The sequence below is a fragment of the Rhinatrema bivittatum genome, chromosome 1 (genome assembly GCF_901001135.1).
Source record: "Rhinatrema bivittatum chromosome 1, aRhiBiv1.1, whole genome shotgun sequence".
Taxonomy (NCBI): domain Eukaryota; kingdom Metazoa; phylum Chordata; class Amphibia; order Gymnophiona; family Rhinatrematidae; genus Rhinatrema; species Rhinatrema bivittatum.
Genome location: NC_042615.1, coordinates 143,779,861 through 143,792,095, shown reverse-complemented (window position 1 = coordinate 143,792,095; position 12,235 = coordinate 143,779,861). Strand labels below are relative to the sequence as shown.

Below are 12,235 nucleotides of genomic sequence, written 5' to 3'. Positions count from 1 at the left end.
GTTTTAGCAGTTGTCTCACTCAAAATAAATTTGGTGTGGTATTAGTTATTTTAGGAAGCACTGATGTCATTGGTAGGCCGTGTGTTTACTCAGTTCTCCTTGACCACAGCGAAGATGATGACATTAATTATAAAAGAGCGATTGCAAGAACAGGAAGCAGTAGCAATGTTTAGGAGAGTTTAACAATAGAAAACATTGTATGTTTGCAAGCAAGGCAAAGGGACTGATAGGGAGAGCTGAAAGGCAAAGCTCCCAGAAAGGAAAGATTCGTGCTTTAACAATTTTGGAGATCGTGAGTGATTTTCTTTGTAAATACAAAATTTTTCAGGAATTAGAATGTTCATATAACTAATCTGCTGAGGTAAAGTCTATGACAACTGGAGTATCACCTGGATGTTTAATGTGAAGCACCTGACTGTTCTCCAACATGTGTGATCACATCACCCCTTTCTTCAGTCTTTACTTTGCCTTCCCATTTATTGGCAAATCCAATACAAAATAGGTGTCCAGATTCACAACTGATTAAATAATGTACCCTCCACTTGAATTACTGCTATACTCAAAATTTATACACTATTCTGCACATTCCAATTGTCCAGCCAAAACATTATAGATATTCCATCTTGCGAATTTGCCCATTTATCTGAGACCCGAGAAAGGGCTTTTTCCATTTCAGGCCCTCTACTATGGAACTCTCTACCCAGTGTGGGAGGAGAGACACAATGTGTGAATGAGCCTGGGGGGGGGGGGGAAGAGCCTGTGTGAAGGAGAGAGCCTGTGTGAATAAGAGCCTCGGGGAGGGGGAGAGAGTCTGTGTGAATGAAAGAGCCTGGGGGGAGGGGGAGAAAGCCTGTGTGACTGAGAGAGCCTGGAGGGAGGGGATAGAGACTGAATGAGAGAGTCTGGGGGAGGGTAGAGAGCCTGTGTGAGTGAGAGAGCCTGGGGGAGGGTGAGAGAGCCTTTGTGAATAAGAGCCTGGGGGTGGGGAGAGAGCCTGTGTGAATGAGCAAGACTGAGGGAGGGGGATAGAGCATGTGTGGGTGAAACAGCCTGGGGGGGAGGGGAATATAGCCTGTATGAGAGAGCCTGGGGGAGGGGGAGAGAGCCTGTGTGAGTGAGAGCCTGGGGGAGGGTGAGATCCTGTGTGGAGAGCCCTGGGGGTTGGGGAAAAGAGCCTCTGTGAATGAGAGCAGGGGGGGAGATAGCCTGTGTGAATGAGAGAGACTGGGGGAGGGGAAAAGAGCCTGTGTGAGTGACAGAGCCTGGGGGTGGGGGAGAGAGCCTGATGAATCAGAGGTACGGGTAGGGGGAGTGATCCTGGGGAGAGGGGGAGAGAACCTGTGTGAATGAGAGAGCCTGGGGAGAAGGGAAGAGAACCTGTATGAGTGAGAATGCCTGGGGGGGGGGGGGAGAGCTTGTGTTAGTGAGAGAGCCTGGGGGGGGGGTGAGAGAGCCTGTGTGAGAGAGTGCCTGGGGGGAGGGGGAGACAGCCTGTGTGAGTGAGAGAGCTGTGGGGAGAGGGAGCGAGCCTGTGTGTGAGAGAGCCTGGGGGGAAGAGACTGTGAGTGTGAGAAAGCTTGGGGGGGAGGGGGAAGAGGCAGTGAATGAGAGACCTTGGAGGTGGGAAGAGGCTGTGAGTGGGGGAGAGCTTAGAGGAAGAGCCTGTGAGTGTGAGGGAGAGAGGAGCAGTATGTGTGAGAGAGCCTGTGTGTGTGTGTGTGTGTGTATGAGGGAGAGAGCATCAATGATTGTGAGAGAACCTTTGTGTGTGTGAGGACCAGAGTATTTTTGCGTGAGAGCCTGTATGTTTGTGCGTGGCAGAGAAGGAATGTGCATGAGTGTATTTGTGAAAGAAAGAACGAACGTGTGTGTGCTTATGTACGAGAGAGAGGATAAAATGTGCATACTCCCTCTCCGCCACTAATCCATGAAATCTAAGGGTGACTGGAAATCAAAAGTTCTCAGGTATGGAGAGTGGGGGATATTTTTTACCCCTATTTGTTTGAATTAATGGTCTTTGATTAGTCTGCTCTTTTGAAATATTTGTTTGGTAATTTTTTTTTTAATTTTGAGTATGAGTTATTAATTGGATGTTGTTCTATTCATTGGCTCTTTTGAAATATTTATGAACCATATTGAAACTTTTTTGACCCATATTGAAATATTATTTTACTGTTAAGATGATTTATATTTCTTGGTTTTATTGTTTGTTTTGTGAGGAATTATGCTGTTTCTGTTCTTTCACTATATATAGGGACCTTCAATTTTGTTTTTTATTTTTGTTATTTTCCTGGGAATTTATTAGGGTCTATTTTCACAAGAATAAAAACTGGAGAAAATTAGTGGAAAAAATTACTCAGAAGTGAGGACAGTGAGGACAGGGAAAAATTGCCGAAGGGGGAGAAGGGGAGAGAGCAAGAAAGAGTGGGGGTAGGGAGAAAGGTGGAATGCTTAAAGAGAGAGGAGAATGTGGATAGAGGTGGGATGCTGAAGAGAAAGAGGAGGGATCTGAAGGGGAGTCAGGAGAGAAAGAGAGAAAGAGAGGAGCTCTGGGGGCCAGGAAGAGAGGTCTGGTCCCAAGAAAAGCAATAAAGGCTCTGTGGCCCCAACATAAATAGTAGTACTATGTTGGGCCTACTGAGCCTTTTTTTGTTTTTCTTGTGGAGGACAGGGGTATGGATACAGATAGGAGTGGTGGCAGAACAGAGAAGAGAGCAAGAGGAGGGGTGCAGAAGGGAGAGGAGATGTAGAAGAGAGCCCCTCCCCCCAACAAAAACGATGATCAGGCCTCTCTTCTCAGCTCCCTCCTCTTTATCTTTTATTGAATTTATTATCCTGGGCGATGTACATAAAAACAAACACAGCAATAAGTACACAGCCAAGTCAGAATTAACAGACAGAAGATCGCGGACAAATACAGAAACCTTCTGTGGGCTTAATAAAATGCTTGTGTGGACAGCCAAGTGTTTAACAGGGTCTTAAACTTGGTGCTGCCTCTTTCTTCTTGTCACCAGCCCTATTCCAGGATCCCCTCTCTCCCTTCAGCCCCTCCTCTCTCCCCCTAACCTCACCCACTTGCTCTCTTCTTCCCTTTCCATCCACTCCCCAAACATGTTCTCTCCCCTTGCCCCACCTCCTTTCCCCCTCACTCACTCTCATTCACACCCCAATTCCCTTATTCCTTCACATTGACCTCCTCTCCACCTTCAGTCCCACCCCCACAATCCCTTCACTCCCTCCCTCTCACACAAAGTCTATCTTTTATCATTTATTTATTTATTTAATATGTTTTATATACCATCCTTCGGTTTCGCCATCAGAACAGTTCACATCATATTAGTTAAACAATGATTGATTCATATTAGCTAAACATCTTTGCGTCATAATAGTTGAACAGTCTATAGTTTGTATCTTAGTTTAAGAATAATTTATGTGTCTATCCTTATATGTGGCATTGAACGTGGTCTTAGGCGTTTCATGGATTAGTGGCGGAGAGGGAGTATCATCATCCATCATGTCCTCCTGTCTTCAATGCTGATCCTCTGCTGGCCATGCCTGGTGAAGTATAGCAGGAGTGCAAATGAGCAGCCTAATACTATCAGCATCAGACTCCATCTTAATCTCCTCACCCACATCCTTTTCTCCTAATCCTTCCCCATATGGTTTTTAACCATGAAGGTCGGTATAGAAAAAAAAAAATGTTAAATAAATAAATGTCCCCTGGCATTACTGTGATGCCATCTTCCATCAGTCAGTCACTTACCCACTTGGTCACCTCCTAAAAAATTGCGGCCTTGCAAAGACTGTCTCTTTCTGCTCTGCAGCTGTTGGTGCCTGCTGATGTCATCAGGCACTGACAGCCATAGAGCAAGAAGAAGGACCAAGGCACTTCCATACCAGCAGAGTGAATGACCAGGATCTTGGCAGAGCTGCTGCAGCGGCTGCCACGGGAGAAAGATAGTGTACAGAAAAAAGCTTCACTTTTGCTGTTCTTGTTGCCCCCCCCACCCCCCCCCCACACACTTCTGTTGCCTACCAATCAGGAATAAAATCGGTTTAAATCGATTTTCACCTTTGTAAAAAATAGGGAATTTATGGGTAAAAAATCGGTTTAAACAAAAAATGAAAGTCCCTGATTATGTACAGTCTAGCTTGTTGCGGTTTCCTGCTGCATGTTTCTATTTATACTTTATGGTCACTTTTTTCCGTATTTGGTGAGGATCTGTCTATGTTCTCCATGTGTGACCAAGCTGAGGGTATTCTGCAAGCTTGTAATTTCTATGTAGGAATCTACAGCAGCCCGGCTTGTTCTGTTTTCCTAAAAGGTGTATAAGTGTTTTAGGGCCTGGGGTAATATTTGCAGTGTTGTCTGTTTGTATGCTGGCAGTTAGTGCTGTATTGGTTTGGGAGGTTTACTATATTGTAATTGTAATTCACTTTACTCGTGGCTTTCTGGTGGCCAAGCCCACACCCAATACATATTACAATAGGCTTGCCATATGAGTTCCAAGGGAATTTTTTGCAGGGTTTTCTGTTAAGCACCATATCAGTATATATAAATACAATATACATGTTGTATGTTATATTTTTACCTCAAAAGACTGTACTTTGAATGTCTTATTCCAAGTAAAAATCTGTTTTAACCTGCATATTCTTAACTGGGGGGGGTCGCAGAAGGCTGCAGGTGTGTCAGGACACAATGGTGTGCTACAAGGTCCTTGGTGATGTTGCAGGGCCAACAAGAGGCTGCTGTCTTCTCATCAGCCTGGGTTGGAGTCAGCTGGACTTCTCCTTTATCAAGTCTGAAAGAAGGCTACTCTCACTTCCTTCTCTTTCTGGCCCAGTGGGAGGCTGTTTCCTCCTTCACCCAGATCAGAGCGAGACATCACCAATTCCTGCTCTTCTGATCCTGAGGGGACACCAACTTTATCAGCACAGGGGATTAAGGCTAAACAGGGTGAATTGGCTTATTGGGTCAGGCCAATCATGTGGCTGGTTTTGGTCACAGCAGCCCCATGACTACAGAGTCCTGCAACTAACAGCAGGCCCCCAGCTACGTTTCTTACTTAGCGAGAGTCTCCTCTGATGCTCCTCCCCCCCCCCCCCCCCCCATAGTCACTCATAATTTCATTCTAATTTTTCCTGCAGTGGTGGCAGCTTCCTGGCCCTCTTCCTGCTCTCTCGGACCCCCACCATCACCTTCAGCTGTGAAGAAACACTGGCTATGCTTCTCCTGGCTGGAGGCAGCCAGTAGGCTCCCACGACTGCCTCACCACTGTCTTCATGCTTCATGTTCACCTCTTCTCTGCCGGCTCAATATCTCATGCCTCCCCTCCTCTGCTATGGATCCCCATCATACTTGGGCCACAGACAAAAAAACTGTACTGAGGCCTTGAAGCTCGCCCTTCCCCACAGCAAGGGACACCTTCTCTCAGAGCAAATGGCAAGCCACCAAGATCCTGTTATCCTGGGACTTTGCCTGGATCCCCCTAACCACCAATGTAAGTAAATACAATTTTTTTTAGTTATTCACAGGAGTGTGCTGTCACATATGCATTCTGAAGGAGGAGAAAATAAATTGTGTGAGCAAGTGTGTGAATGTGTATGTACGCACATGTGTGAGCATGTGAAAGTGTGTGTTTGTGAGCATGTGTGTAACCATGTGTCAGCATGTGCATGAATACGTGAGTGTGTGTGTCAGTGAGCAAGTGTGAGTGTGTTTGTGTGCCTATGAGTGTAAGTCAGTGAGTGTGTGAGTCAGCATTTGTATGTGAGTCAGCATGTCAAAGTGTGTGTGAGAATGAACATGTGTATGTGTTAGAGAATGTGTGTATATCAAAGCGAGAGGAGAAAGACTTTGCACACCTTCCACCCTCAACAATCTCAGGGTGTTTAGAATCAAAAGTTCACATAGTAATCAACAACCTTATGTACAGGATCACCATGAATGCCATAAGATATAACTCACTATGATTCTGCTATATACAGTATGAGAGAACATCAATCCTTACACCTCAATAGCCTTCTCTCTGTGGGGAAACACTAGAGATGTGAATCGGAACCGGAATCGGTTCGGATTCCGGTTCCGATTCACATGTGTTTTTTTTTTCCATTGGGCCTGATCGCGGTTTTGTTTATCGGCTGTGCCCCAGCCGATAAACAAAAAACCCACCCCGACCCTTTAAATCTAACCCCTTAGCTTCCCCCACCCTCACGATCCCCCGAAAAACTTTTTACAGGTACCTGGTGGTCCATTGGGGGTTCCGGGAGCGATCTCCCGCTCCGGGCCGTCCTCTCGCTCCCGGGCTGTCGGCTGCCACTAATCAAAATGGCGCCGATGGCCCTTTGCCCTTACCATGTGACAGGGTATCCGTGCCATTGGCCGGATCCTGTCACATGGTGGAGCACTGGATGGCCGGTGCTATCTTGTGCTCCTACCATGTGACAGGGGCTGACCAATGGCACCGGTAGCCCCTGTGACATAGTAAGGGCAAAGGCTATCGATGCCATTTTGAATAGTGGGCAGCCGACGGTCCGAGTGCAGGAGGTCGCTCCCGGACCCCTGCTGGACCACCAGGGGCTTTTGGCAAGTCTTGGGGGACCCTCCTGACCCCCACAAGACTTGCCAAAAGTCCAGCGGGGGTCTGGGAGCGACCTCCTGCACTCGGACCATCGGCTGCCAGTATTCGCCGGCCATCCAGTGCTCCTACCATGTGACAGGATCCGGCCAATGGCACGGATACCCTGTCACATGGTAAGGGCAAAGGGCCATCGCGCCATTTTGATTAGTGGGCAGCTGACGGCCTGAGAGCGGGAGATCGCTCCCCGTGCCCCCACTGCACCACCAGGTAATTTTAAAACGGTTTTGGGGGGGTTCGGGAGGGTGGGGGAAGCAAAGGGGTCATTTTTAAAGGGTCAGTGTTTTTTTTTTTTATCGGGCCATTGGAGCCATTTTTATTAGTGGCAGCCAAAATGGCGCCGTGGGCCCGAGAGCAGGAGATCGGTCCCGGGGCTTCCACTGGACCACCAGGTACTTGTAAAAAGGTTTTGTGGGGGTTCGGGAGGGGTGGGGGAAGTAAGGGTTTAGTTTTAAAGGGTCGGGGTGGGTTTAGGGGTTGTTTTGGTGTGCCGGTTTTTTCCCCCCCCCCCCCCCAAATAACTCCCGTTAGTGGACACTAACCCATTAACGATTTTTCAACGATAATCGGGGAATTTCTATTGTATCGCGCACTCTAACGATTTTTGATGATTAAAAAATATCGGAAGATTTTTTAAATCGTCAAAAAACGATTCACATCCCTAGGAAACACTATCATCATCAGTCTCTTTTCTTGCCAATAAATGTGGGGGTGTGCTGAGAAGAAATGTAAATGAGAAAGGGGAGGGGGCTGGCAGCAAGCAAAGAATTTTACATAATGATGCAGCAGTGCTAGAGCAGGGGGAACTCACTAGCACCTGAGCAGCAGCACAATAGCGAATGTGTGCGTGTTCTGAGTCACTGGTTAACCGGTGGTTGCTTCATTGGCAACTGGTTAGAGCTGATTGGTTGACAAGAGACCTTAACCACCAGGCCAGGAATGAAAAGGATACATATATCAGAGATTTAACCAACTTCAGGCCTGATTCATCAAGGTATTTCCCCATAAACACAGAATGGGAGAAAACCCTTAGGGCGTATTTTAAGAGCCCTGCTCGCCTAAATCCACCAAATCCGGGCGGATTTAGGCGAGCAGGGCCCTGCGCGCCGGTGAGCCTATTTTACATAGGCCTCACCGGCGCGCGCAGACCCCGGGACTCGCGTAAGTCCCGGGGTTCTCCGAGGGGGGGCGTGTCGGGGGGAGCGGGCCCGGTCGTCGCGGCATTTAGGGGGCGTGTCGGCAGCGTTTTGGGGCGGGTCCGGGGGCATGGTTACGGCCAGGGCGTGGCCGCGCCCGTCCGTACCCGCCCCCAGGAGTCGCGTCCCGGCGCACAACCGGCCCGCTGGCGCGTGGGGATTTACGTCTCCCTCCAGGAGGCGTAAATCCCCCGACAAAGGTAAGGGGGGGTTTAGACAGGGCCGGGCGGGTGGGTTAGGTAGGGGAAGGGAGGGGAAGGTGAGGGGAGGGCGTTAGAGGATTCCCTCCAAGGCCGCTCTGATTTCGGAGCGGCCTTGGAGGGAACGGGGGTAGGCTGCGCGGCTCGGCGCGCGCCGGCTATACGTAATTGATAGCCTTGCGCGCGCCGATCCAGGATTTTAGCAGATATGCGCGGCTCCGCGCGTATCTACTAAAATCCCGCGTACTTTTGTTGGCGCCTGGAGCGCCAACAAAAGTACGCCAACGCGCCTTGTTTGAAAATCTACCCCTTAGTGAATCAGGCAATTAGGGAGAGGTCCATTTACACCTCAGTTTGCTCATCCCTGGTCTAGGGTGTACTCTAATTCTAACTATGAGAAATTTACATTTGAGATATTTTGGCTTCATGTTAATGATGTATCTATCAAGGGTTGACTTGGTAAGCTTTTGGGAGCTGCTGAAGCACATTTACTCCTGGGGGAATTCTGTGCAAAAAATTTAAAATTCTGCACATTTTATATTGGTCAAAATGACACAATATACATGACAGTCTTAAGTAATTAATTAAAAATGTAATAGAGAAAAAAATTATCAAGTAAAGATGCCGAAGCTTTAATATTTTGAGAAGAATTTCCATAGAAGTTCACTTAAGAGTGTCTCTTCCACCCTCTCTCCCTACTCCCCTGGCCAGTCTCCTTTTCACTTTGCCCTCTTCAGGTCCCACCTTCTCCACCTGCCACTATCTCTCTCTCCTTCCCCCTCTAAACTCAACCCCTTCCACTCTATCTCCACTCCCTCAGTTTGACCCCTCTCTCAGTACTGCCCCTCACACAGGCTCCCTGTCCCTTTCTCTCTCATACACACACAGGCTCCCTCTCTCTAGTGCACATACATATCCCCTCATACAGGCTCCCTCTCTCTCTTGCACACACACACACCATCATACAGACTCCCTCTCTCTCTCTTACACCCCCCCCCTCATACAGGCCACCGCGCACATCCACTCATACAGGCCCCTCTCTCTTTCTCATGCGCACACACACACCCCCTAATAAGCTCCCTCTCTCTCTTGCACTCACACCTACATAGGCTCCCTTTTACATATACACCCTCACACAGGCTACCTATGTCTCTCTCTCACACACTCCTGCACACAGGCTCCCTCTCCCTCACACACACATTCCTTCACACAGGCTCTCTCTTTCACACATATCCCTTCACACAGGCTCCCTCTCTCTCTCACACACACACATCCCTTCACACAGGTTCCCTCTCTCTCACACACACACACACACACACACATCCCTTCACACAGGTTCCCTCTCTCTCTCACACACACACACACACACATCCCTTCACACAGGTTCCCTCTCTCTCACACACACACACACCCCTTCACACAGGCTCTCTCTCTCTCTCTCTCACACACACACATCCCTTCACACAGGCTCCCTCTCTCTCTCTCACACACACACACATCCCTTCACACAGGCTCCCTCTCTCTCTCTCACACACACATCCCTTCACACAGGCTCTCTCTCTCTCACACACACATCCCTTCACACAGACTCTCTCTCTCTATCTCTCACACATATCCCTTCACACAAGCTCTCTTTCTCTCACACCCATCCCTTCACACAGGCTCTCTCGCTCACACACAGACATCCATTCACACAGGCTCTTCTCACACACACATCCCTTCACACAGGCTCCCTCTCTCTCTCACACACACACACATCCCTTCACAGAGGCTCTCTCTCTCTCTCACACACACACCCCTTCACACAGGCTCCTTCTCTCTCTCACACACATCCCTTCACACGGACTCTCTCTCACACACACACATCCCTTCACACAGGCTCTCTCTCTCTCACACATATCCATTCACACAGGCTCTCTCTCTCACACACACACCTGTTCACACAGGCTCTCTCTAACACACACACCCACACATCCCTTCACACAGGGCTCTCTCTCTCTCTCTCTCTCTCACACACACACACATCCGTTCACACAGGCTCTATCACACACACCCACACATCCCTTCACACAGGCTCTCTCTCACACAAACACATCCGTTCACACAGGCTCTCTCTCTCTCTCACACACACACATCCGTTCACACAGGCTCTATCACACACACCCACACATCCCTTCACACAGGCTCTCTCACACACACAAATCCATTCACACAGGCTCTCTCTCACACAAACACATCCGTTCACACAGGCTCTCTCTCTCTCACACACAAACACATCCGTTCACATAGGCTCTCTCTCTCACACACACACACACACACATCCGTGCGTTCACACAGGCTCTCTCTCTCCACACACACACCACACATCCGTGCGTTCACACAGGCTCTCTCTCACACACACACACACACACAGATCCGTGCGTTCACACAGGCTCTCTCTCACACACACACATCTGTTCACAGGCTCTCTCTCACACACACACAGCCCCTTCACACAGCTTTCTTTTCTACACATACACACACCCTTACACAGGCTCCCTTTCTTACAAACCATCACCCTCTCATACACACAATCCCTGGTTCATACACACTAGCTCCCAGTCTCTCACACATATATACACTCCTTCACAATCTCCTCACATAGACTCCCTCTCTCTGGCACCCACATCCTCACACATGCTCTCTTTCTCACCCTCCAGGCTCACAGTCTTAACACACGCACAGACTCACTCTCACAAGGGCCTGCTCCATCTTCACCATGAGCGGGACGGCCTCTGCTTGCGACATATCAGGCCCTGTTCCTTTTTGCTGGCAGCGGGATGGCTTCCGCTCACAGCACACGGGGCCTGCCAATTCTGTGCAGGAGGGCATTCTGCACAAATTCTGCGCTCCGCAGTGGTGCAGAATTCCCCCAGGCCTACATGTTGCACAGAAAGAACACAAGGAAGTTTTGACAGATTATCGTGGTGGGCTGATTCTAAAAAAAATCCTGCAGCCTATTTTCCTATAATCTGCTCTGAGACTAAAGTTATTTGGAAACTGTGATTTTGGTTTGACTTTGCCTGACAACTTCTAGTTTCCATTCCCTAGACCATCTTTCACTCACTGGGAAAAAGGGAATCAGAACTTTCTATTATGTTTCTAGCACAGGGCTTCCCAAACCTGGCCTGGGGACCCCACAGCCAGTCAGTCGAGTAGAGTTTTCAGGATATCAACTGGTTGTGGGATCCCCAAAGCAGGTTTGGGAAGCCCTGTTCTAGCTGCACTTTCCTACTTTTTTATTTTTTTTACAAAATCACCGGTGACCTTCCCCATATAATTCCAAGCTCGAATAGTGTAAACACTTGATTAGTGACCACCAGTTGCATCTTTTATACTTTACTACTGGGCGCTGTAGTCAAGTAGAGACTGGTTTCCAGGGAGCAGGAAGAAACTGTTGGGACAGAAAATAAACAAAAATAGCAGTGCTATTCAATATATTTTTTGATAGTGTAGTTAACAAACAAGCAAAATCATTAAGATCCGCTTCTTCCTTCTGAATGTTAAGTAGTCTCTGAAAAGATTGTCATAGAGTTTATGACGATTTCTCTAATAGAAGCTGCTGTGCTGACTCTCATCTAAACTTCAAGGATCGTATTGGGATAGCCAAATGCTGAAAAAAGTACAAACTTTTGAAGAGAGGAGTTGAGGAAGGAGACGTTTCAAAATGAAATATTAAGATCATAATACAAGATGCACATCCTGTATAACAAAACATGAAAATACACGAGGACAAGTAAAGTCAGTCAAACAAAGAAACATACGTAACAGACATTTAGATATCTCATAGCTCCATTCATTTCTCGGCTGGCAAAAAAAAGAGCTACGGGGGCCGGGAGAGGCTTGCAGTGTTTCCGGGGCGGTGGAGCTTCGACTTCCGGGTCAGCGGGCACGGCGTCCGCCCGCGGACGGAGGTCAATATTCTCTTTGGGTTGCTTGGTCGCTAGCTCTTTGATGGCGTCCGCCGAGGACACCGAGATGCAGCAGCGGGGAGCGGAGCAGGTAATAGCCTTCGTGCCCCGTGCGAAGGAGCCCGGGGGCCTTAGTCCCTATCCCTGCTCCCGCAGAACGTGTCTCGGTGGTGATTTGCTGCTTCGATGTTTTCTTTTTTTTCTAAGCACTCGGACAGCTTGATCTGCTCCAAACCAGTCATCATAGCTAT

The 12,235-nt window shown here is 48.4% G+C and overlaps 1 protein-coding gene across 2 annotated transcripts in view; it reads left to right on the top strand.

Moving 5' to 3' along the window:
* Positions 1-11,905: 11,905 nt before the first annotated feature.
* The window catches only part of OCIAD1 (OCIA domain containing 1), a 65,439-nt gene continuing 65,109 nt past the window's right edge, over positions 11,906-12,235 (top strand). The window contains exon 1 of one of the 2 annotated variants that reach the window (XM_029587942.1): positions 11,906-12,075. In XM_029587942.1, the coding sequence (XP_029443802.1) occupies positions 12,028-12,075 (48 nt within the window). In that variant the 5' untranslated portion in view covers positions 11,906-12,027. The remainder of the gene's footprint in view (positions 12,076-12,235) is intronic. The other variant, XM_029587933.1, reaches the window with a different exon arrangement.